Genomic DNA, 26,136 nt, shown 5'->3' on the forward strand with positions numbered 1-26,136 from the left:
GCAGGGATGGATGGGACTTGTGAGGGTGGCAGGTCCCTGGCACAGGATGCCCAGAGCAGCTGTGGCTGCCCCTGGATCCCTGGCAGTGTCCAAGGCCAGGCTGGACACTGGGGCTTGGAGCAACCTAGGACAGTGGAAGGTGTCCCTGCCCATGGTACGGGGTGGGAATGACATAAGCTTTAAGGTCTTTTCCAACCAAAACCATCTGCGATCTCATGATTCTATCCCTCTGCAGTGCCTGCTGTCACTATGGCAACCCCTGCTGGGACATGCTGTGGGGTGGGGATGCTCTGTGGGATTGAGATGCTCTGTGGGACTGGGATGCTGTAGGGGATTGGGATGCTCTGTGGGGTGAGGAGGCTGTGTGGGGTGAGGATGCACAGCAGGATGAGGATGCTCAGCAGGATGTGGTCACTCCGAGCCTGCTGTTCAGGGACAAACAACCCAATTAGAGCTGCTGCAGCCAGGGGAGGGCTATGCTTCTCCTCCTAATGGCTTTGGAATTGCCATCTGGAAACGCTTCTGAGCAAGCGGCTCACCCCCCAGGGCAGCGCCTCACCCATGACCTTCTCGGACGGAACACATGCTGCTGTGGGCAGCCCAAGCAGCACTGCCGCGGAGGGTTGTAGCTTTCCGTGGGATCCAGCACACAGGACGAGGACGGTGCCCGTTCGTGAGGTGTAGGGGACACACGGGACATTGTTTTTCACACGGCGGGACGCGAAGCCTCAGCCCCTCAGCCCCCGCCCGCTCCCTGAGGCGGCCGGGCGCCGCGAAGGCTGCTGGGAGTTGTAGTTTCTCCCGCCTGCCGTGCCTCCCTGCCGCGCCTCAGGGACTACATTTCCCGTCATGCCCCGCGGAGGGCCGTGGCGGGGCGGGGGCTCGGGGCGGGCCCGCTGGGGGAGGAGGAGGAGGAGGAGGAGGCGGTGGCGGCGGCGGGGGAGGCTGCTCCCCGTTAATCGCCGCTGGAGAAGAACCGGCCCCGCGGGACCGCCCAGCGCCCCTCGCCCTCCTCCGCCTTTTCTTCCCTCGCGGGCGATGCGCGGTGCGGCGGCGGGCGTGGCGAAGTGAAGAAGCGGCGCCTTCTCCGTCTTCATCCTCTTCTTCCTCCCTCCTCCTCCTTCCCGCGGCCATGGGCGACTGCGAAGCCCCCGGGGACGTGAACTCCAACATGCTGGTGGCCCGCAGCACCGGGGACGCGCAGCTGGACAAGGCGGTCTGGCAGTGGCTGAGCTGGGACAAGGTGGGCGAGCAGCGGCGATTCCCCGGAGCCCCCCGTGCCCCTCCCGGCTGCGGCACCCCCGGCCCGCTCCTCCCTCCCTTCCTTCCTTCCTTCCTTCCTTCCTTCCTTCCTTCCTTCCTTCCCTTCCCTCCCTCGCTGCCCTTGGAACGCAGCCCTGGGTCCGGCAGGTGCGCCAGGTGCTCCCGAGCAATCCCTCAGCCGCGCAGGGAAGGTGCGGCTGTGCCCGCCCGGCACTCACCTGAGCGGGGATGGATGGATGGATGGATGGATGGATGGATGGATGGATGGATGGATGGATGGATGGATGGAGCTATCCTGACACCTGGAGCACCGTGCTCACCTGTGCAGGGATAGGGGATGGATGGATGGATGGAGCCATCCTGGTCCCTGGAGCACCGTGCTCACCTGTGCAGGGATGGATGGATGGATGGATGGATGGATGGATGGATGGATGGATGGATGGATGGAGCCATCCTGGCACCTGCCCCACCTGCTCCCTCGTTAGTGGCCAGCTGGCAGGAGAGAGGGATGGGTGGATGGATGGATGGATGAGTAGCTCATTAAAATGCAGGATGAGTCTGTTTTCCTCTGCTGCCTGAATTTAAGCCCTCCCCAGGAAAGAAACAGCCAGGTTCCAGCATTCCCCTATTCTTTTCAGTGCCAACACGTTGTCAAGAGCACTGCAGGCGTGGTTAGTTCAGATTGAGCCACCCAAACTCCTACTAACAGTGTGGTATTGGAGGGTATTTTGCTTGTCCTGTGGTTGAAAGGGTTACTTCGGGTTTTTTGAATGTTTTTTTGCAGCTGGTTTGTCCAGCCATCATGGCCTGTGCTTTAAAAAAATACCTTGATGATGGGGGAGGGTAGCTACCAGCACACCAGTAGCTTAGACTTCTGACTGCTTTTTCCTGTATTTTTTAGGTTTCTCTCTCCTGAACTTCTTTTGCCTTTATTTTTATTAACTAGGACCACCAGTACGTTGATGCTGTTTCGTCTTTAATTTTTTCCTGCCAGGTTCAAAGCAGGAGAGCTGCAGCAAATGCCACCTGATGGCTCTGAGATGAGCTTTCTCCTGCTTGGAAATACGGTCTCTCCTTGCAGCTTTGCAGAAATGAACAGGTGCCATCTGCACCTTCTGCACTCGGAGCTGCTGCTGTGAAAATAGCTGGGAATAGTGGCACGGGGGAGGGAAGGAGTGGAGAAAGGAAACAGCATTCCTGATATCACATCTCATAATGCAGACTGAACTCCCACAGTTTTAATTTTTTTTTTTTTTTTAGTAATGGATTGTTTGTGTATTGGAAGGCTTTTGTTTTGTCTTTCCTAAAAATTGTGTAAGTTTCCACCGGGGGAAAAAATACTCAGGTTAAAACTGTCAACAGTGAAATAAACGCCCCCAGTTCTAGGGCTCCTTCTGGGGCTGTAATGAACAAGTAAAATACAAACTGCAGGGTCAGTGTGAGTGTACCTGTTTGCCCTTGCTTCCCTAGGTGACAAACATGACCTTTCCTATAAACCTGCTCGAACTTGGAGAATTCACTGCTATCCAAGAGAGCTCCTGGGGAATTTGGCAACCCAAAAATCACCTGGAAGAGGACTGAGGGCTGCTTGCTGGGGCCAGGGGTCGTTCAGGAGAGATGTTAACAAACCAGGTGAAGGTGTTGTGGGAGGGGCAGGCATGGAGAAACCAGGAAATATGGCATGAGCAGGAATTGTTGGTCCAATGCCCTCGTATTTCTCCACAAGCCAAGCAAGTGGGGGCTTTGCTGCTTATCAGACTTGTCCCTCTCGATCCCACCCCAGGGATTTTTGTTGCCTCTGATCAAGGAAAAATCTATGCACTCTGCTCCCAGCTACGGGAGGCTTTTGTCCTCCAACTTAATTGGAAATGGTTTGCTGTAATTAATTAGCAGAGCTGTGCTCTCTGTCCTTTGTGGTTTGGGTGTTGGTGCTCACCTCGCCTGAAGGCCTGGGTGGGTGGATGTGGGCTGAGTGTCCTGCTTTCCTCTCCTCCTCAGCAGCATCCTGCATCCTCATTCCTGCTCCTGGCATTCCCCCCTTCCCTCCTCTCTCCTCAGTTGCTGCTTTGGTCTCTGAGCCAGGCAGTGCCTTCTGTTCAATCCTCCTTGGTCAAGTATGTGAACAATTTAGTCATTGTTCTCCACTTTCTCCCTTTAATTCCCTTCCATGCACTTCCTCATTTTCCTGTTGTACTTCCACATGTGCCTGGGTCTCCTGCACGAGTCTGGCTTGTGTGGCCAGCTGCTCACTGTACACACACTGCTCCTGGCTGGGCTACCTGGGAGGAGCTTTGGCTCGTAAAGGCACTGCTGGAACTTCACATGAGGGAGGGAAAAGCTGGAATTAATTATGCAAGAGCTGTTTGTGCAGGCCCCATTCATGCATTCTCCCTTGATTTTACTAATTCATGGACTCAGTATCATTGTCTCAGCTAGAGTGTGGACGGTTCTTCCTTGCTGCTTGGGTGCTTTTGGGGTGTTTCTTGGTGTTCTTCTAATTTTTATGGCTTTTGAGATGCTTTCCAAGAGGAAATGGACTTGATAGTTTGAGACCAGTAACCTGCTCCAGTCATTTTACTGCTATGCCTTTGCTTATTAAGACTTCAAAGTGAATTTTAAAGTATGATGTTGGGAACATGGAGGCCACAGGAAAATCCTTTCAAACTCAAACTAACCTGAGGCTTTCCACCGTCTTTCAGCTACACATGCACAGAGCGTGCAAAACAAAAAAAAAAAATTGCTGTGAGTAGTAAATTGCCAGTTATTTTGACAGGGTATTAGCTTTGAAACCTAACTCTGGTGGTAAGTACACGTGATTAACGTGATTGGGTGTGAAAGATCTGTTAGAAATACTCACTTAATGCCCTTGTCTTTAATTCTCCACTTGTTCCAAATGTTGAACCCTGATCCACAATGAAGTGTGGTTCTGCCTCAGCAGGCACCTGTGCAGTACATGGAAAGCTGAAAATTTGGCAGAGAATAGTTATATATTTTTTTTGGTTTAATAATTCTTTAATAAACGTTTCTGAAATGTGTTGCAGAGTCTCCTGCAGGTTGTGACCCCAGAGTTTTGATTCTGGCAGTGACTTGATATAAGTAGTTGTTTTATATATATATATTAGTGTAATAATGTTAGAGAAGAAATAATTACAGAACTGGTGTTTTTTCTGTGTTTATGTGAGGGAAGAACAGCACTCAGTGTGGCACCCCTGCAGCATGGTGTCTGTCTCTGCCCCCAGTGTTTGATCTCCATTTCTGTGTGCCAGTCTCCTTGGCTCTCCTGCCCAGCCCTGCTCCTGGGAGGATGCACTGGGGATGGGATCAAGGCATTGCCTGGCCTCTGCTCCTTCTCCCCTTCCCAGCTATCCATGGCAAACCTCAAAGGCACTGGCAAGTTAGGGATGGCACCCAAAATGACATCTGGGAATGGCAGGGTGAGGTGCCTGAGGGCACTCCCAGTGTGCTGGTGGGTGCTGCAGGACTGGGAATTGGGTGAGGGACACTCGGGGACAATTCCAGCCAGGGACCTGCAGGGATTCCCTGTGGCACTGCCAGCTCACCCATCCCTAGCCCAAACAGCAGCCAGCATGTCCTGCTGTCCCTTTTCTGCCCCAGCAGGGTGTGTTCAGGTGGCACCAGCCTCTCCCAGGGCCACTGTCACCTTATCTGCCACCTCCTGGTGCAGCTGGCCCTGGGCAGGAGCCTTTTCCAGCAGGAGCTGGTGGCTGCTGATTGTGGCCTTGGCCTGCCCTTTATGGGCTGTGCTGTGTGTGCTAAACATTGCCAGATGTGTGCTGTACAGACACCAGACAGAACATGGAGGTGTATTATATATCATTTTAAATATTGCCGTTTTATATATTGGGTCAGAATAATTTATTTATTATATACACTTTGATATAATTTATCTGTTAAATATAGAATTATAATATGAATCCGTTATGCTCTATTATACATTAATATTATGAATCTATTATAGCAGATTTATTGTGGATATTATTTATATATGTGTATTATGTCTGTTAGAGAGGTTTATATTTATGCATATATTATGAATTTGAAATATTCCTAGTGTTTTAGGAGGGTGATGAAATAAATGTTCTGGAGTTTTCTATAGAAATTTTGGTGCTGATGGTATGGTTTGAAAGTGTCAATTTGTTTTGTTGTTGGTGGGGTTTTTTTGCAAAACAGAAATATAATCAAGTGACATAATGTTTTAATTGCAAGTTCCCAAGTAGCAATAGAGTTTGTAGTCAGCCTAGCCAAATGTGGGGCCTTGTCCATCAGTGAATAACCCTTTGAAAGCAGCAGCAGTGAGGGGCTCTGAAGGTTTCCTGCTCAGGAGGAGTTGGTGCTGCTCCTGCTGGATGCCACGCCAGGGCTGGGATGTTCCCTGCCATCCCGGGAAGGCTGGCTGGCCAGCAGTGCAGAGATTGGGCCCGTTTGGGTATTGAAATAAATGCAGTTTTCACATCATCAGCATCCACACACTGCTTGCCTTGAGGTGAAAACCTGCAGTCTCTGAGCCCTTCACTCCTGGGAGTTGGAATTGCTTTGTTCGAGCCATTGCCATGCAGGCATGTCTTAAAGCACTGCTTTTTTTTAAGGAATGACTATTTTTGTGTCCAACAGCCTCGTTTATTTCTGCTGAAGACAGGAAGCTTTAGGCAGTTTTGTATCAGGGTTGGGGTTTTTTTTTTTAAGGATATTAATCATTCAAACACTGTAGTTTAAAATCTCTAAGGAACTTTTCTTTTTTGCACTTGGGAAGATGAACCATCACAAAACCCTTCAGATGTATGACTTGATTTCATAACTGCCAAGCAAACCAGCAAAACCCTTTGTTTGTTTGGGTTTTTTTCAGGATTTACCCACTCCTGTAGATTTCCCTCTTTCTGCTGGCCCAGGGGTTTCAGGTCATCTGTAGAAAGCTTGGAGACTTTCACTTGTAACTTTTTTCTCCTCCTTCATTTTCTGCAGCTTCAGCTTAACTGAGCGTGACCTGAGCAAATTAAAATGTTATTTGTGTGCTGTTTTGGCCAACTCATTTTTATTTCTTAGGAAAATAGTTAAGTAGCTTCAGTCAAAAATGCTTGTTGATCTAATTTTCAAATGAATGTTTGTTTGTGCTATTGCTTGAGTATTGCTTCGGTTTTGCAAAGCTCCACGAGCTATGGAATGTGTGATTTCTGTTCTGGTTTTGCAGGGAAGCAATGCAGTGTATCCTAAAAAGCTGTAGAGGATGCTGTGTAATTTAATAACTGTATTTTAAAGCAAAGCCATGCACTATGATAGTGTGAAATGAGGTTTTCAATGCTCTTGCCTTAAATTCTTTTCACATCAGTCATTTGTTTTCTGGTTGGCTGCCTACAAACAGCTGAAAGAGAAACTTCCACTTTTGCAATTTAATATCTATTGTGCCCCATTGTTTTGGTTTCTCTTTAGGCCTGTGTTTAGCTGTCTGGTGAGCCATGTCTTGCTTTGCTTGCCAGCCCATCCAGGACAATAATGGCTTGCCTCTTCTCTTTTAGAGCACACAGGAATACAAAGTTATTTGAAATTCACATGTCTGGCGTTCAGGGTCTGTTATCAGTCTGCAGAAATGGTTTCAGATTTTTCAATGCGTTTTCCTGATTGTGTTTTGTCCCAGTGAATGTGCACAGCTCGTGTCTTTGTGCTTTCCCAGCATTTTGCCCGTCCTGAAGAACCTCCCCCTGTGTATGGAACGTGTTTCCCAGTGCTGCTGGAGCTGGCTGACCTCTATTTTAAATGTCAGGGGTGCTTCACCCCTTCCCTGCAGATTCCATCTGCCTTGTTTGACCTTTGCTTGCCACGCTGCTCGAAGCAGCACCACTCTAGAGAAGCTCCTGTGCCACCAGAGCCGTGTTTTACACCTCGGCAGTCCTTGTTTCTTCCAGCTGTGTCCCCAGTGCCTCTCGCCCCTGCTCTGCTGCCTGTGGGGTCTGGGCAGTGCCTTGGGTGTCAGCACACAGCCCGAGTGTCCCGGTGGCCCAGTTAATTCGGTATTAGCTGGATGACTATGAGGAACAGATTGTAGAGGTGTGAAATGTCTGCTTTGTGCACTTGCAGGTTCCCAGCTGTGACGGTGGTGCAGATTTAGGAAAAGCCTGGCTGAGCAGGGGGATCAGTCTGGATAAGAACCCGGCCTGCTGCAGAACACCCTGGAGGGGGCTCAGCAGCCTGGTCCAGTGCAAGGGGCTGGCATGGGGGCATCTCCAAAGTCCCCTCCAGTCCAAACCACCCTGTGATCTCCACAATTTTACTGTGCCTGTTTCCTGTGGGTGGGGAGGAAGGAAATGCTGCTTTGAAGTTGGGATTTTTGTCCATCCTCCAGCGGCAGAGATGAGGAATTGAATTGTGTTATTATTGAATTGTATTCTTAATCTGCTTTGGAAAATCCTGTTCCAAAGTCTGTGCTCTCATGCAGAGGAGCTGGAGGGTGTCTTAATGACCAGGCAATCACATTGCCATATCAGTGGCAGCAAGAGCTCTTGAATCTTGAGTTAATCAGGATAATGTGGGAAGGATGTGAGAGAAATGACAGTGGAGGCTGGCGCACGCACATTTTATGGGATAGGAGGAATTGGCTGTAGGGATTACTTAGAAGTGGTGAGGGTGTGCAGTTCAGCCCCCGATTTCAAGCACTAAACCAAGACCTCGGTGCTGTTTTCCAGAACCAGAAGACGAAGGAGCAGATCGAGAGGCTGCTGCAGGACGGGAAGCACCAGGAGCTGCGGGAGCGCCTGTGCTGCCGGCTCTCCTTCGGCACGGCCGGGCTGCGCTCGGCCATGGGCGCGGGCTTCTGCTACATCAACGACCTCACTGTCATCCAGTCCACCCAGGTGAGCTGGGCACGGCCTGCCACGGCTCTGCCCCCCTGCCATCAGCTCCGGTCCTGCTGCAATCCCCAAAGCCCAGCTGCGTGCAAGGCTCCGTGCTCGGAGGAAATGGAGTGGCTTGGGCTGGGCTGGAATTTGGCCAGTGGGTGATCTGTCACCCAGTCCTGGAGCTGGAAATCTTATGAGCTGCCATGAGAACTTGTAGTATTTGTCAAAAATGAAACAGCAAAAATAACCCAAACCCAGAAAGCCAAGCCCCAGCCAAACAAGCCTTTTCTTTTGTTTTTAGCACGAGCTGTGAACATATATGGACTGACTATATTACATATACTTAGAAGTTGATTTGTGCCCAGCTCGAGCCGTGGCTGTTGAAAATAGAATGAGCTGATATATTTGGAATTCTTGCACTTGGAAAATCAATGGAATGTTTGCTGTGACAAAACTACTGAATCTTACCTACCTTGACGGATAGTCTTTGTAGAAATGGAGCTTCAGCCATATGAGCAAAGGTGTTTTGTCACATGGTTTAGCAAGGGTTGCTAAAACCCCTCATTTAATGCTGTGCACTTCAACTTTTTAGTTTCTCTTTGCAGGCTGATGCTCTAACCTCCCTCAGCACATGTGCCTGAAATAATGCTTTCTGTTGGCCTAGGATGGAGGGCTGTGCTTAGAACTTGGAATAGCTGGGACTCTCCTAAGCTGTTGACATTCTGATGTCTGAGTTGTACAACTGGAGCCCACACTGTTGTGGAGAGGCCAAATTCCAGTGCTGTTTATAGAGGTTTTGTGTTGAAGTGTTGGTTTGAAACCCAGCCTCCTCTCTGAGTGTTTGGCTCTGCAGTATCTCCTCAGGTGTAACAAAAAGCTTCCTTTAGGTGTCTGACCTGTAAACTGGACACATGCTGGAATGCTGCTTCCTTCACTTGTGCCCTTGCTGACCCAGGTGTGCCAGCCTCCTCTGCCAGGAATGCTGCAGTGGCATGAACAGCTCCAGGTGGATGCAGTGGGAGCAGGCTGAGGAGATGGGGAAGAAGGGGTGGAGAAGTCAGTGTCCTGTTGCCATGCTGGGATTGCTGTGAACAAGCCCTCTTTTCCTGGAAGCAGAGGAGGCCATTTCCCTGCTGCTGGGTTTAGAGGTGCTGCCCTTGCTGCTCCCTCTGTGGCTCAGGCTGGCAGAGTGTGAGGCAGCGTGGGTCTGCTCTGCTGGCTCAGCCACATTCCTGGCACAAAGGGAGAACAGGCCATGTGTTGGCAAGCTCGGTTTCATGGGCATTGCTGGTTTTTGGGAGTTACAGACCGGGGGTGTGTGCATCTGCTCCCTGTGCACAGCTGCTATTTTTAGTTGTTTATTAAAGCTGTGTATGGAGCTGGGAAAAGCAGGCTCTGGGGAGTGGGTTGGAACTTGTTTCTGAAGTAAACTGCAGCAGATTGCATCTTTGTTTGGGCACTCTTGTTTCAAAGCTGAGGGCAGGAATGGTTCTGCTGAGATGGGCAGCCCTGGCTCTCTGGATTTGTCCTTAGCCTGGGTCAGGAATAAATGGCCAATCAAATAGACTTGAGTGTAAATTAACACTTCCTTCAGTTAAAGTAAGTTGAATGTGTGTTCTGTGTCCTTCATTTGATCTGGTTTTTTTTTGGTTTTTTGTCATTTGATTATATTGATATTATGAAAAGTCGGATCCAGGAAGATCCAGGATATTCAGCAGTTGCTGTGGGCTCTGCTGAGAATTGCCAGTGTGTAAACTCCATGTAAAGCCTTGATTCCCTGGCTTTTGTCCTACTTTGATGCATGTCCAGGTGCTTTTATTAGTGGGGGAAAACCCTGTCACCCACCTCCACAGTGACAAAACCAGACACGTTTACATCAAGGAGTTTACTGCTGATTACAAAGCCAAGCTAAAGGTAAAAGGTGAAAAATTTGAATGCTGGACTTGATAAAGCTGTTCTTATCTCTCTGGATTTCATCAACCAAAAATCTTTGCCTCTTTTTCTTGATACTATCACTGTTCCCTCACTTCTCCTTTGAGCTTTAGCATGAGGGACTGGACATGGTGTTGATGGAGGCTTGTTCTGTTCCGTGGGTTTTGCATCGGGAAATCACCTGAACTGGCTGTGGGAGAGGTAATTGTGATACTGCAGTCACCTGAAGAGAATTTTGGCTTAGATCTGAGGGGTTTATGCAGCTGTGTGCTGACACCTGCTCATCAGCCATTAATTATCACCACGAGATGTACCTGGGCCTTGTTTAGAAGTGGTAGAAATTTAATAGCAGTAGCAATTACGGACACTATCAAACCCCGAGTCTTGTTCAAGGGAAATAGAAATTCTTCAAATTGAGGAACTTTTCCAAGAGAGAATTTAACCCCAGAATTCCTAACTGGTGGCAGCTCAGGTAGAGAGTTTAAGCAGTGGAGAGGCTCTGCATTCGTCTCCTCACTGACATTCATTGATTTACTTTTATTTCCTGCAGCTTTCATAAAGATGTTTGGATAGCAAGCAAGTCCCCTAAGACTGAGTGAACTTCATCTGTGGAGTGTGTGGCTGAGCTTAAGGGACTAATTTTAAACAAACTGCTCCACAGCAGAAAGTCAAGACATTGCTGTTTGTTCTTCATACAAAACCTTAGCCTAAATCAGGGATCTGTTATTAGAAATCATGTCCTTAGATGTTATTCAGGTTGTTCAAGTCAATTTGAGGAGTTTTTCCTCTTCTCTCTCCCCTCGTTGCAGCTGTGAATGTAGCTCTTGGCAAGGTGAACATTCAGTGTGTTTTAGCTTCAGTGTGAGGGTGTCTGCAGCAGGTGATCCTGCCATGCCACAGCCTCCAGACCTGCCACTGCTCTAAGAGATTTATTTTAAGAATAAATAAGTCCCTCTTTCTGTGTAAAGCCCTCCAAGTCTGCAGCTGAGAGGGCTCTCCAAAGAGGTGCCAGTATCCAGCAGGTCATGCTTTGGAGCACATCCTTTGCCAGCCTTTACCCTCTGTGATCCTAAAGGGCCAAAGCCATGGAAGGAAATGGATCTCGGCTCTATTCCAGGGTAGGAGTCAGCTTGGCATTTCAGATATCCAGACAGAAAAAAAATCTGTCCTGAAGGGTTGCAGTAGGTACTGGTTGGGGGGAAAATCTGTGTAATTCTGGTACAGAGCAGCCCCACTGCCACAAGAGGCAGCACTGGTAGGACCAGCGTGGCTCTGTGAAGTTCTCTGTGCTCTGTTGTTGGGTGGTGGGCAGCTGCAGCCTCTGGAAACTTCCATTAACAACAGTGCTTCCATCTTTTGATCTGAAACTGCTGATCCAGGCTGGGCTGCTTCCCTGCTGGATCTTCAGAGAGCTTCTGCTGGGAGTGGATGGATGTGAAGGCTGCAGGGAAGGTGAAACTGGAGTAGAAGCTGATCTTCCACCCAAAGCATTCCCTGGTTTTAATGTAGGACTAACACTTTGGACACGATGTTGAAAATGTCTGACTTGTACTGTGGGCAGAGAGATAAAGACTAGACTGACACATCTTACATTGCCTGAGGGCATGGACCTCCAAAATATGGATTTTTCTCAATTCAGTCTTGAGAAGATGGATTTGAATAAGTGAAACACAGTATGGATTGAAAATGAGTGTTTGCTTCTTGAGGGTTTGTTGTTGTCCTACTCACTTTTATTTCCCACAACAGTTATTATGGTTACTTGCTTTCTTTCAGTGATCACTGGGGGAAAACTGCTGCTTTTGTGAATATTGTTATTGATGTATCTGAGCTGTATTTTGCTTACTGACATTATCCATCCTTTGTGAAAGAGCCTTTAATGTTTGTGTGTGCTGCAGTCCAGCTAATGCTTCTTTTCTCTTTTTTTTATTTTTTTCCCTCCAGGGGATCTACAAGTATCTTGAGAGGAACTTTTCAGACTTTAAGCAGAGAGGCTTTGTTGTTGGATATGACACACGAGGTCAGGTCACCAGCAACTGCAGCAGTAAGAAGTATGAGTATTGATTACATTTGCAAGACTAGAAATGAAATTGTGGCTTTAAATGTGTTCTGTCCTATCAGCTCTTTTTCTTTTTGTTTGTGATGAACTGGGCACGGTCTCTCCTGTCCCTTAGTCTGTTGAAATAGTAATGAGGAGAGGCTGGGAATAAATCCTTTGTGGTACCAGTTTGCCAGCAAAGGAGGAGTGTAAGGCTGCTTGTTCCACCAGAGAATTCACAGATTAAATGCACAAGAACATTAGGCTTACTATGCCTGGAGACAAATTTGCATATGAAGGTAAATTCAGAGTATTAACATCCAGCTGGAAACCCTTAAATATTAATGTACTTTGAACACTGTTGTTCTCACCTGATTTAAGCTTGCTTGGGGGAGAACAATTCCACCTGCAGCCTGCTGTAACCCAGTGTATTTTCACTTTGAGAGGTTTTTACCTGCAATGTTTAAAATGTAGACTTCCAGCAATGGCAAATTGTGCTCTTTGCAAGGGTAGGGGAGAAAAATGCTTACTCGGTTCTCTAAGGAATCTTAATCCCTTGTCATTGGGACTGAAACTCATGTGGTAATGGCATGCTGTGCAAAAAAGCCAATCCACTAGCTAATGAGGTAAAGAGAAGTTAATTGTTGTAGCTATTGCTGTAACTAACAGTTCTGGTTTTTTTTATATTTTGTAGTATTGAATGTTTTAGGGATGAAGAAGTCCTTGGTAAAATAGAGCACAGAATCCAGTGACTCTCACCTCTCCCCTGGGCCTCAGCATATGTGTGGCCCATTATCCCCCAGGCTTTGGCACCAGGGGTTTAAACTCACCTGTGACAGTGTTTGCAAGCCCAGACTGTGTGGGATAGGCCCAGTCTAAAAATGGGGAGGTGTGGGAGTGATGGTCCTCTTTAACCACACAAAGGCTGGAATTCAGGCTTGGTGCTAACACAGTTGTTTCACATGTCCAAGCTGCACCTCAGCTCCTGCTTATACCATTTAATATCTCATCTGTTTGGACTCTGAGACTTGCCTTTATCTGCTGAGTGCTAAAGAAGTATGATATCAAACTTCTATTTAGCTGCCTGGAAGAGAATGAGTTTCCCTGGTGCTTGAAAGGGCAAGTTTGTAATCAAGTGGGGCTTAGAACTATGGGCACTGTTCCTGTTTGTAAACGTTCTGGGATAAGGGGTGCTGCTTTGCAGAATTATATTTTAGCAACAGATCTGCTTCCTGGGCATTGCCTGAAGCTGCTGAGCAGGGCTGGCAAAGGAGCTTTGTGTGGGATACCAAATCCTTTTGCAGACCTGCTGCTTGCAGACATCTGGGACTTGAGACTCTCTGGGGAGTTGGTTCTGTCCTTGAGCAAAGGATGAGTGTTCTGCCAGCGGGTTCTGTGTCTTTGTGTGGGATATCTGCTTGGTTTGGGTGAGGGACTGGAGTGCCCTGCACTGTCCAGGCAGCAGCTGGAAGTGCTGGCTCAGATTCTGCAGCCTGAGAACTCTTACCCTGACTGTGCCATTTGTAGGACACCACTCTAAGCACAAGTCAAAAAGCACTAGAGTACTTGAAGAAACAAATGCCTGGGGGTGGCAGGGATTCCATCTGGCTGTTGGGCTGCCCTGGGGAATTGCAGTGACTGAATATTTTCTTTTTCCTCTCGGTAGGCTTGCAAAGCTCACTGCAGCAGTCCTGCTGGCAAAAGATGTACTTGTGTACTTCTTCTCCACCTATGTCCCTACTCCCTTCGTGGTAAGTCACCTTCTCCTCCACGTGGTTGCACCACACAGTTAAGGGATATTTGAATTCACTGAAAAAGAGAAACAGCAATTTTCTTAAATTCTGTTATTTAACAGAAAAATAGAGGCTGCTTGGTACACTTGGCTCTTAAAGGAGGCTGGAACAAGGATGTTGCTGAATTTCACAGTGCCTCTGCTTTTAACATCTCAGAAATAGACTTTTTTAGTCACAGCATCTTTTCCTTGCGTGGTTTTAAATCCATGTTTGTATTCCATAAGCCTTTCTAGCATGCTGTGGATCTTTCTTTGAGGGGAGGATTGGAATGCCTGGAGTACCTATAATTTGTTTTTCAGTGAGCCTTTTTGTGAGTTCCTTTGTTCTGTTTCAGCCTGTTCTCCAAGTGCTCCTGTAATCTAAGTGTAGACTTTTTTTATGTCTGCATTTTTGTAATAGATAAAGAATGTTTTTGTGGAGAAGAATTAGAACCAACTTTGTACTGCAGGAGGCAGTGCGGGTGTTCCTGTGTGCAGCTTTCAGATGAGCTGGTGCAGGGTTCAAGGCACCTCTTTGTGTGATCGTGGTGCAGGGCTGTGCTGTGCTGCAGGGTCGGTGTCAGGAGCCGTGGGTGACTGTGTCTGCTTCCTTTGCAGCCCTATGCCGTGCAGCAGCTGGGGGCTGTGGCTGGGGTCATGATCACAGCCTCCCACAACCGCAAGGAGGACAATGGCTACAAGGTGAGCCTGGGAATTGGGGCTGGAAAAGGCTTTAAACTCAGCACCCAGTGCCACCTCTGCCATGGCAGGGACGCCTTCCACTGTCCCAGGTCACTCCAAGCCCTGGCCAGCGTGGCCTTGGAGCCCTCTGGGATGGGGCAGCCAATGCCAGGGCCTCCCTCCCCAATCTCAGGGTGGAAAAACTTTTTTTGTGTGTGTGCTTTAGCAGGAGAAGTTATGTCAAGTTGTTCATGCTTCCATAACCTGCCACACTGGTCTGTGATGAGGACATAAGGCCAGGCCATTGGTGTGTCTTGAGCATCAGCCTGTAATGACATTCCTTAGAGTCTGATCAGCAGCTGAAGAAATGCTCCAGCAATTCACTTCTGAGGCTTAAAGCTCAGTTTAAAACTAAGCCAGAACTGAGGTGAATTCATGCACACAGTAGGGGACTGTGCTGAAGATGGCAATGATTTAAGAGTGGATTAATAAACCACAGTATCCTTATGTTGTTCCCTGGTTTTTCTGGGCTTTGAAGAGGGGTGGGTGGCTTCACTTTGAAAGCTTGGGACAATAAAACCACCCAGAACAGCAAGTGCAATGTTTTAACTGAGTATTTCCTTCCTCAGCTGAACTAAACTCTCAACTTTAGCTGAGCATTCTAGAAGCCCTGTGGCAGGTCAGTGAGTGATGGCCATGTGAGGAGAGGCAGTCCTGCCATGCCCAGAGACAACTCTTTTGGGGGTGATTGAGCTCATCTTGTGTTCCCTGGAACAAGTTGTAAAGTTCTCCCCCAGCCTTTGTTCCTGCTTAGCAGGAGCAATGAGTAAGGAAAAAGCCACATCAATTTCCCAGGTGCTTCATTTGTCAAGAAGCAATTTCATCTTTTGTGATACACAGCAGTTTACTTTTGTCAGGATACTGATGTGTTTCCTAGTGTTTCCCAAGAGCTGTTTCATCTTTCACAATTTCCTGTGTGAATTTCAGCAGCTTCTGAAGGTTTTGGACAATTTTAACCAAAGGTGACAAACCCAGAGGACACTGAGGAGAAAACAGAGGCAGAGTCTGTGCTATTGGCAACAGACTGTGGGAAAACTGGCCTCTAAATCTTCAACAAAGACTTTTTTTATAGTTGAGGGTTAGATATGGTGTTTCCACTCCAGAGAGTGTTTCCAGCTGAGAGATTACAGTTGTTCAGCTGTGGAAAAACACGGACCTTGGCACACTGCTTATCTGTTTTGCTTTGGGTTCAAAAACAAGTTCTGCTTCATTTTCAGAAGGAATGCCAGCCTTGAAGAAGGTGATACTTTTCTGTTGTTGCAGTTTGCACAGCACTCCCAGATAGAAGTGCCCAGTTTTGGTTTCTCACATTCTGATATTTCAGCTGTAATTGGTAAATACCAGCTTTTGTGAAAACAGGTTGTGTTGCTGTGTAAGCTCCATTTATCACAACTGTTGTGAACTTGGGTTCATGTTGAATGATTGCATATGTCCTGAGCCAGTCAGATGCTGACTTCTCTCTCTGACTTAGGGAGACAGTTGGTAAAACCCTATAGCTAAAAGAATTTATCAGGTTAATAATGTTGATAAATAAACTGTCTTGTTTCCTTCAACCTACCCCAGGTTTATTGGGAAAATGGAGCACAGATCACCTCTCCTCATGATAAGGAAATTATAAAATGTATAGAAGAGTGTGTTGAACCATGGAATGGCTCCTGGAATGAAAATCTGGTAGACACCAGTCCCCTCAGACAGGATCCTCTGAAGAAAATTTGTGACAGCTACATGCAGGATCTGACAAAGATCTGCTATCACAGGTATTGCATAAAGCAAAAGGTACCCAAGTTATGCTTCTAAGTCAGCTGTGTGTCAGCTGAAGAAGCTTTAAGCCAGCAATTTCTAGTGCAAAATAAGCAGTTTCACTCCTTCCTTTGAAATTGATGCAGAAAACAACAGAAGAGTGCACAGGGCAATTGCAGTTTTTGCTTTCCCTCGTGCAAATAGCCTTGTTAAATAGCTGGCATCTCACTGCAGTTCTGTTTCCCCCTCAGGGAGCTGAATGTGCAGACCAGTCTGAAGTTTGTCCACACCTCTTTCCATGGAGTGGGACATGACTACGTGCAGTTGGCTTTCAAAGCCTTTGGATTCCAGCCCCCCATCCCAGTACCTGAGCAAAAAGATCCAGATCCAGACTTCTCTACTGTCAAATGCCCAAATCCTGAAGAAGGAGAATCTGTGCTGGTATTTTGCTTTCTACTTCATCAGGTTTCTGTGGGGAAACACAAAGTGAGGAGGAGAACAGGGAGAAGCTGCTCTCAGCTGGATTCATACAGTGGGCAATCCATGGGGGATTTGTCTTTCACTGGGTGTTAGATGTAAGTAGGAAGGCTGTGGGTTTATTTGCTTTTACATTTTGGGGTTTTCTGCCCTCTCCTCCTTCTCCCACCAGGAGTTGTCACTGAGGCTTGCAGAGAAAGAAGAGGCAAGAGTAGTAGTGGCCACTGATCCAGATGCAGATCGATTGGCAGTGGCAGAGCAGCAGGAAAGGTAAGTGATGGGATCCTTTTTGTGGCACAGGCTTTCAATCCACTCTTTCCCTTAGGTATATGGATCTTTTTCCTTCTTGCTTTATCCTTTGGTACAGCTCCAAATGCATTTTCAATCAGTTCACTCAGCAAAGAGTAGATTAAGTACTTACTGGTGTGATAGTAAATGGCCAAATAAAGCTCAGCTGTAAACTGAGTGGTTACTAAAGACAGTAAAATCTTGTTTACTGTGTCTTCATTTGTATCAGGCAAACCTTCCTTGGCAGTTGCTATGGGCTTTTTGGGTGGAGTGAATTTTTAAAATATTTTTAATTTTAATCCTTTGTTTTCCCCTGCTTGTTCACATTGAATAGAAATTATTTTTCTCCCACTAACAGGCCTCAGTTCTGATGGTTGTGTAAGTAAAAGCTGTGCAGGCCCTGCCTGACTGCAATATCCAAGCTGCACAGAGTGCTCTGTAGGGATCAGTTCTGGGCTGCTGTCCTGCTGCTGGGCCATCAAAGGCCTGAGCTGTGCTAGAGCTGCCAGCCAGGACACCCGAGGGGTGTCTTTCCTTGCTGGCAGAATGCTCCTTGAGGTGTGGTGAGTGTGCAGTCCTGTCAGTATGGTGGCTTTGCCTAGAGCAGCTTCTCAGTGCTGTGCTCATATCCTGGTGCTCAGGGAGTGCAGGACTGCTCCCCTTGGGTGCTCAGGGAGTGCAGGGCTGCTCCCCTTGGGTGCTCGGGGAGTGCAGGGCTGCTCCCCTTGGGTGCTCAGGGAGTGCAGGGCTGCTCCCCTTGGGTGCTCAGGGAGTGCAGGGCTGCTCCCCTTGGGTGCTCGGGGAGTGCAGGGCTGCTCCCCTTGGGTGCTCGGGGAGTGCAGGACTGCTCCCCTTGGGTGCTCAGGGAGTGCAGGACTGCTCCCCTTGGGTGCTCAGGGAGTGCAGGACTGCTCCCCTTGGGTGCTCAGGGAGTGAGGGCTGTTCTCCCCACAGTGGCTGCTGGAAGGTGTTCACGGGCAATGAGCTGGCTGCCTTGTTTGGCTGGTGGATGTTTTCCTGCTGGAAGGAGAAGTGCTCTCCAGATGCTGATGTGAAGAACGTTTACATGCTGGCAACCACGGTCTCCTCCAAGATTTTGAGGGCAATTGCACTCAAAGAGGGATTTCACTTCGAGGTGAGTGTGGGTTTTGTGTTGTTTTCTCCATCTGAAGCCTCGCTGGTGATCTTGGGGAAGCAGAAAGAGGCAGGGACTGAGCTCCAGGCTCCTGGCTGGGAGTTTTGAGGGATTCCCAGTGGCAGAGAATGTTCTTTCACCCACACAAGCCTGATTTCTATCTCCTCAGTGTTCTCAGGCTGGGAGAAAGCTGGGCAAAGCTCAGTAACAGGGACATGAATGAGCACCTGAATTCCCGATAACCAGGGCTAAGGTATTCCTGTTATCTCCCCAGAGAGAAGCTGTGCTGTGTGAGAGGAGGGAGGTTGGGGCAGCCTGCCTCTTCACTCTCAATGTTGATGGGTTTGTAATGAGCACTTGGAGGTTACACAATTGCCCTTCAGGTGAATTTGGATTTATTTCAGGTAGGGGAAAGGCAGAGGAACTCTTGTGTCCAGATCTTTAATGCAGCTTTAAGAACTTGCTGGAAAACCAACTGGGGTGCTCCCTCCAGACTAACAGTTTAGTTCCTACATCCAAATTAAATCTGATTTCTGTTGGATGCTAGCCAGAAGAGAAGTAACTGCCCAAAATCATAGCACAAACATAAAAGGCCAGGCCTCATTTATCCACATATTAATTAAATCCGTGTGCAATAGGAATAAATATTTTTCCAAAGAATGAGGAATTTCAAACTGAAAGCAACTGTGAAAACCATTTTGGGTGACTGGCCAGATAAGCCTAATCGAGGTAACCATCAGTTCCTTGTGGTGGATTTGGGTCTCTCTAAATACTGGGTTTTTTTTTTAAATTGGACAAGGACATATTTGACTGAAAGAAAAAGAGAAGCTAGGAATTTACAGCACCTCTTGGCCTTCTCTAAAAGCTCCCCCTCATTTTTATTTGTAACTTCCTCCTCTCCAAAAAACACTGTTTTGAAGCTTTTGATTGGTTTTGCATGATTTATGTAGAAAAGCCCAGCACAGTGCTCTCCCCTCCCAGCACCCAAAAGTGTTGCTTTGATATTTCTGTAGCTCTTCCTCCTCAGTAACTGTGTCTCATCTGATGAGCAGCACAGATGATCTGATGTGATCTCAGAGCACCACATCCCTGACACGCTTTTTCCTTGGTGTGCTACTCATGTCCTAGTTGAGTATCCACTAGGAAAATGCTATCCAGTGGCTCTTTGCCTTGGACTCGTCATCCTAACTGAACACAGGACTTGTCTGATGCTTCTGTGCTGTCCCTCTTCTGCTTGTCAGTTCATTAGATTTAAATTTAAGGAAATAATTTCAAAAAAATCAGAAAAGCATCCTTAAGCTTTAGTGTTTTGACTCTGCGGCAGTTTTCCTGTTGGCCTTAAAAGTCAAAATACATTGTTAGATTTTTCTCTTTGGTTGGGTTTTATTTTTTAGTCTGAAGTGAAAGCAACAGTGGCTATACTTTGTTTCCTTTGGATTGAAACTAAATTGAAATTGTGGATTTTAATTACTCTTTTCCCTTCCTGTTTTAGGAAACACTCCCTGGTTTTAAATGGATTGGAAGCAGAGTAAAAAATCTCCTAGATAATGGAAAAGAAGTTCTCTTTGCATTTGAGGAGTCTATTGGTATGAGTGCTGGTAACCATTTAAACTCTTGAGACCCGAGGGGGGAATGTGAATAGGATGGACTGATTTTAGTTATGAAATAAAACACACACAGAGTACTTTATTTTTATCCTAGTAGTTAATAGCATTGATATTTTGCTCTCATCAAATTGACTTGCCAACTCCCCTAATAAATTGTATCTGACTTGCTGATTCTGGTGCTGTGCTTATCTTTCCAGCCCTCTAACCCCCAAGGTAATGAGATTTCTCCTGCATATGCAGCAATAAAGCAGCTTCCACGTGCAGGCCAGTCTTCCTTTACAGGATCAAAGGTTAAATCTTCAGTCAAGTAAATCAGTGTAATAATCTGCCAGGTTATTTTTCCACAATCCCTTTTTTCTTCCCAGGCTTCATGTGTGGCACATCAGTGCTGGATAAGGATGGAGTGAGTGCAGCTGTGGTCATTGCTGAAATGGCAACTTACCTGCAGGGCCAGAACCTGACCTTGGCACAGAAACTTGTTGACATTTATGAAACGTGAGTGGTGGTTTTTGTTGGAGTATTCTACTGCACTGCTTGAGAGCTGGGAATAATCTAAGGAATATGTATTTAAATAGAAATGATCATATATGAGTGTTTGTGTCCCTCACGTGTTTTCTCACTGTAAGTCATTGAGGGGTTTTGTGATGTAGGATGGAGTACAGCCCATCCCTAGTGCAGATATCCCAAGGGGGCTCCAGGAGGGCTGGAGAGGGAGTTGGGACAGGACTCAGGGAATGGCTTCCCACTGCCAGAAGGGATCTGTAAGAGAGCAGAGGTGGAAGGAATGGCTGTGAACACAAGCCCAGCCATAAAACAAGGATTGTGTTTGTCACAAGTAAGCCTTGTCCTGAGATCTCTTGGGTACCCAATGTGCCAAAATCTTCCAACTGCAAACATTCATCTGCTTGTAGGTATGGCTATCACATATCCAAGACTTCCTATTTCCTGTGCTATGATCCTGCCACTATCAAAAGGATATTTGAGAGACTGCGGAACTTGGATGGCCCTCAGTGTTACCCCAAATGCTGTGGGGTTTACAACATCTTACACGTCAGAGACATCACCACTGGCTATGACAGCAGCCAGCTGAACCACAAGGCAGTGAGTTACAGAGGGTTCCCGCAGGGGACAGCCTGCAGGGGCTGAGAGGGAAATGCAGAGGTGGGTGTGCAATGGGAGGCATCACCACTGGCTGTGACAGCAGCCAGCTGAATGAACCACAGGGCAGTGAGTTACAGAGGGTTCCTGCAGCAATGCCAAGGGAAATGCAGAGGTGGGTGTGCAATGTGGTGTTAGTCTGATCCAATGATTAATGACCTTGGACTCACCCAGCCTGCAGCTCCTGAGCTTGCAGGTGCTGTCCCAGTGGGCCAAGGGGCTGCTGCTGTTTTGCAGGTGCTGCCCGTGAGCAGGAGCAGCCAGATGATCACGTTCACCTTCCAGAACGGCTGCGTGGCCACGCTGCGCACCAGCGGCACCGAGCCCAAGATCAAATACTACGCTGAGATGTGTGCACTGCCCGGGCACAGGTCAGGGGCTCTCACTCACGGGGGGCTGTCAGCACCTCCTGCACCGGCCTTCCTTAGCAAACCCTTCTCCTTGGAGTTAAATGTCACCAGGTGACAAAGTCACAGACTTGTTCAGGCTAGGAGAGCTCTCAGATGGCAGAGTCCAACCTGTGCCCAACCAGCCCTGAGTGTCATGTCCAGGCTTTCCTCTTCTGAGCTTGTGCTGCTGAGTGTGTTTGCAGCCAGGTGGGTTCCCCCTCTCTGGGAATCTGCTGTGTTACTCTGAGCTGCCAGAGAGGAACTCTGGGTTGAGCTTCTTCCAGTTTTAAAAGGGTGGGGGGAGATATCCAGGGTATGCTTACACCCCAGAAACCTCTTCTATTATGGCATCATGGAGTGGTTTTTGTTTCAAGACCATCTAATTCCACCCCTCTGCCATGGGCAGGGACACCTTCCACTATCCCAGGTTGCTCCAACCTGGCCTTGGACACTCCAGGGGTGGGGCAGCCACATTTGCTCTGGGCAGCCTGTGCCAGGGCCTCCCCAGCTGGCTATTGCAGTGTTAATTGAAAATAATTTAATTGAAGAAAGAGGCCGCTAGAGGGCTCTGGGCACCATCTTTAGCAGTCCCTCCCGACCCAAGCCACTGTGTGATTGCATGCCGAAAAGGAGCCTGATGAACCGGGCAGTTTGGAGTCCCTACACCTGCAGGAGTACGAAACGCAACCGAGCAAGTCCCTCCCCTCCAGGTCGTGCTGTTGATTTATGTCGGTGTGTTTCCCAACCCTCTGACGGTGCCCTGTTCTCTCCTGCAGTGACAGAGGTGTGCTGGAAGAAGAGCTCCAGAAGCTGATTGAGGCTTTGATTGAGAATTTCCTGGAGCCTGCCAAGAACGGGCTGACCTGGCGCTCTGCCTAGAGCCCCGGGGGGCACCGAGTGGAACAAAGGACCCAGGAGCAGAACCAGTCTCATCCTCGTGTGTGTGTGTTTTAAACAGCTGCATTCTTTTTCTGTAAGAAGAAGCATTCTTTTGTCAGGCTTTTCACCAAATTGGGATGAGGAGAGGAGGTCAGAGGAAAGGGTAGAGTTTATTGTTGCAGTTTTCAGTCCTTTTGACCAAAAGTTGAATTAACCCACACCAATGCAAATGAACTGCCCTAGTACCTTTGAGGCAGCTGAGCTTAGCTGCCAGTATTGTCTTAAGCTCAGTTCAGGTACCTAAAACACCTCGTTTTGGTGTGTGAAAATCCAGTTTTAAAGGAGTGATCACTCCAAACTGACAACCAAGGCTGCTTCTTCCCTGCAGCTCTCAGAGACCTTCCCTACAGGTCTGCATTTCCAAAAGCATCAAAGCAGAGCTCAGCATTTCTTGTTTAGCAAATTGTTGACGTTTTTCAGCTACTTAACAATTACTCTGTTGGTAAAGGTGTTCTTGGACTTTGTAGCTTTCCTCTGTGTGTCTTAAAATAATTGGCAGTGATACAATAGTGGCAACAGCTGCAGCTTGGGGTTGGAGTTGCCTGGTGCCTTTCCAAGGCTTCCAAAGGAGCAGGAACTTGGTAAATTTGCCCCTTCTGACTACCATAGCCTCTGTAGTTACTTTTTGTCCCACATCTCTGAAGGGTTTTAAGCTTTCTTGGTTTTCTGCATTCATTACTTTGAATGAAAATGCCGGTCAGTGACTTCTTAGTTTTTGCTGGCCTGAATTTGTATTGTCTGTGTATTAAAGAAAAAAAACCACCAAGGAAGCAGGTGGAGATGAGAGACTGGCACAGTTGCTACATTGTGACTTTTAAAATTCTTGTTGGTCATGTCCTGTCAGGTAATTTGTTAAAATAGCACTTTGCAAATATTATTCTTTAAGGGTGAATTGGTACCAGCTTCTCTCATTTGTTTTCTCCCTTTGCTCAAGTAGCAAATGAGACTGCTAATGACATTTTTCCAAAACAACCCCACCCAAACCAATGCTCAGGCTCTCCTTGTGGTTTTGTTGTGTTTTGGGCAGTCAAGGCACTGTTGTGGCACAGGAGAGCTGGCTCTGGACAGCTCCCTGCTGTCACTGACAGCAAGTAAAGAGAAGCAGCAGCAGCAATTGCTGGGTTTGGTCTGTGTTTGGAGATGATGGGAGAAGACCCCAAGGTGCTCTGGAGTTCAAGCTGTTGTTTTGCCACTATTGTTGCCTCTCCAAATTGATCCTTCCTCTGATGATGCCCCTGCAGCTGGATGCCATAGGATGGCACAGGGTAGGTTTGTGTGTTGCCTCTCCATGGCTTCAGAGAGCCCTGAGGTTTGGGGGTTTCCTGCTGCCAGCAGCTTTGCACTATATCCATGGAGAAGTATTTCAGTGTCTATGAATGTACGTGTACTAGAGAAGGTCTGTGTTGCACAAATTCTGACCTGTCACTGCTATTTATTTATTTTTTTTTATTTTAAGAGAGTATCTCTGAATTGTTCTGCCATTGAGTGAAATGTACCTAATGCCAAAAGCTCGGGTTTTTTTACCTTGATTGTACATTTGACTGAAGTGGTGGGGAAAACAGGTAAACCCAGTTAGACTCAGAGGATGCTTTTGTTGTTGTCTGTGCTGGGTAGGGCTGGCATTGCTGACTGCTGCTTTGCCTTCAGCTCTGCAACAAGGGTGCAGATCTGCATCACCACTGCACTGAAGCTGAAGGAGCTCTTGCCATTCCTTCCACTGGCAGCAGATGAAACCCTGAGGCGTTGAGGATTTTGTTCTCCAAGCAGTGAAGAAAACAAGTGACTTGGGATGTAATTTTTGAACAAACACTGTAAAAAGCAGAGTGTGTGTGTGTGATGAGCCCGGCTGTGTGCTGTTGTAGCAGTCCCATCTGTGAGTGATGGTTGTGCTCCTGCAAAGAGCAGGAATCTGCAGCTCCCCAGAGATCTGCTTTGTGTCAGTAGGCAAGTGCTAGAAATGGAGAAAATGTTTTCAAATGAGCATTGTTGGGAGCTGGTAACTGTTGATAGTCTATCTATCTTTAATTAAAGAAGAAGAGCCAGCTGTGGGGTGTTCTGTGTCTGGGATTTTCCCCATGGGCAGGTTTGACAGTGAGCTGTAGCTGCAGTGATGCTTTTGGGAGGACAGCAGCAGGAACAACGTGTTGAATGTACTTTCAGGGTAGAATAATTATTTGCTGTTTTGAAACTGCTGCTACTGTTGTTTTCCTACTGTATTGGAACTGTTTGATATATTTATACTGTTCCATTTGTGGAACTCCTTTATCTCCTCCCTCTGATCTCACATCCCTTACTTCTGTTACTGTGAAGGACTGGAATTCTCGTTTCCTTGCCCTGTAACTTTGTTATGCATCGTGTTAGAGTTTACTTGGTTTGTGCACAACCTTCCTGGAGTTGTCAGCTGTTCTTTCCCACTTCTCAGATAAGAACAAAGGCTTTTCTAACTTGAGTAGAAAGCAGATCACAGATCAAAGGATGCTGTGGATGTTGTTTCCCAGGTGCTTCCAGGTAAAACACCTTTCCAAGGTTGGGCAGTGGCTAAAGCTGTGCTCGTGCAGCCAGCGTGTGGGGTTTAGTGGTGGATGAAATCTGGAGGGCTTGGGTTTGTCCCTTGGCTGTGACAGGTTTAATGTCTGTGCTGAAGTCAGGTTTCTGTGGGCCTGGGACAGGAGCTTTCCTAGTTCAGGGCTTTGCCAGGCAAGGCTGAGCTTGTAGCTGCATTTCTTAGTGAGATGGTCATAGAGCCTCCAGGGTGTGGATTAAATACTTGCCAGTGCAGTCCACGTCTCCTGCTGCCCCTCTGAGGGTGTGCGAGGGAACTGCCAACTCCGGTGAGGCAGGGAAGGAGGGAAGGTGTGTAACAGGGAGAGCTGGGCTGCAGTTTGTCTCGGGCAGTGCTGCTTCCCTTGTGTCCCCAGCAGGATGTGGCTCCAAGGAGCTGGGCTTGCCCTGGGCTGCAGGAGCTCTGCTCATTTCCCTCATTTTCAATACCCAGCCCTTCCTTCTGAGGAGCAGAAACGCACCCTTGTGCTGTCAGGTAGCACTGTGTGCCCTCCCTGCCGGGCTCCTGAGGTTACTGGGGGTTCCAGCTCCCCTTTCCTTACAGGAGATGTGTTTTGGGACCTTCTGGTGGAAGCCAGCAGAGGAACGATGGGTTCTGTCCCTTGGGCAGCCTGGGGTGTGTGTGCTGCTTTAGGAAGCATCTGGATGGGCTCTAATTTTAAACCTGATACTGGTATCACTTTGTTTTGTCTTCCCTCCCCCTTTTTGTCCTCTCCCCAACGAAGAGGGGGCTCCTTGCATGGTGACACCTGGGTGGTTACAGTCCAGCTTGATTCCCTCTGCTCAAGAATGGCTTTGTACAAGGTGATTGAAGTACCTCGAGTTGCATCGTTCTCCTTGCCTGGAACCTTGGGGAGTTCTGGATCTGTACTCCTGTTTACCTGATGTCTGTTCTGTAAAACTAGGGTGTATTACAAATACAGAGTGAGAATTTGCACTTTTCTGGAGAGTTTCTGTGTAATGCTATGTGGATTTAGCTGAATGAAGTGTTATAAGTAATAAAATATTCCCTTCGTAGTCTCAATCCAAGTTTTTGTCTTCTTTAGCCAAACACTTCTGCCCCACAAGCTGAGCTGAGCTTGGAGGAATATCCACGTGCCACTTGGATAAGGCCTGGGCACAAGGGACTGTTCAGAGCCTCCTCCTTTGGCTGGCACTGAGCTCTCCCCTGGGGCTGTTGGGGAGCTGGGACCTGGAGTGTCCCTTCAGTGAGCTCCAGGACCTGGGGACATCGAGCTGGGAGCAGCCAGG

At 47.8% G+C, this 26,136-nt stretch overlaps 1 protein-coding gene across 2 annotated transcripts; it reads left to right on the forward strand.

The window, feature by feature from the left end:
- The first annotated feature begins 1,024 nt into the window (after positions 1–1,024).
- On the forward strand, positions 1,025–25,909 carry PGM2L1 (phosphoglucomutase 2 like 1). 2 transcript variants are annotated; one of them, XM_014888704.2, is made up of 14 exons: positions 1,025–1,243; positions 7,959–8,126; positions 11,985–12,091; positions 13,745–13,829; positions 14,468–14,551; positions 16,154–16,347; positions 16,582–16,771; positions 16,980–17,077; positions 18,050–18,230; positions 19,723–19,816; positions 20,203–20,332; positions 20,749–20,938; positions 21,233–21,366; positions 22,161–25,909. In XM_014888704.2, exons 1-14 carry the CDS (start codon positions 1,133–1,135, stop codon positions 22,261–22,263), a joined length of 1,869 nt encoding a protein of 622 aa, XP_014744190.1. In that variant the 5' UTR covers positions 1,025–1,132; the 3' UTR covers positions 22,264–25,909. The 2 variants fall into 2 exon arrangements, with proteins under 2 accessions (XP_014744190.1, XP_088014936.1); XM_088158810.1 differs by lacking the exon at positions 1,025–1,243 and adding an exon at positions 2,866–2,895.
- Positions 25,910–26,136: the final 227 nt, after the last annotated feature.

This window comes from Sturnus vulgaris, chromosome 2 (assembly GCF_052056855.1).
Source record: "Sturnus vulgaris isolate bStuVul1 chromosome 2, bStuVul1.hap1, whole genome shotgun sequence".
Classification (NCBI taxonomy): domain Eukaryota; kingdom Metazoa; phylum Chordata; class Aves; order Passeriformes; family Sturnidae; genus Sturnus; species Sturnus vulgaris.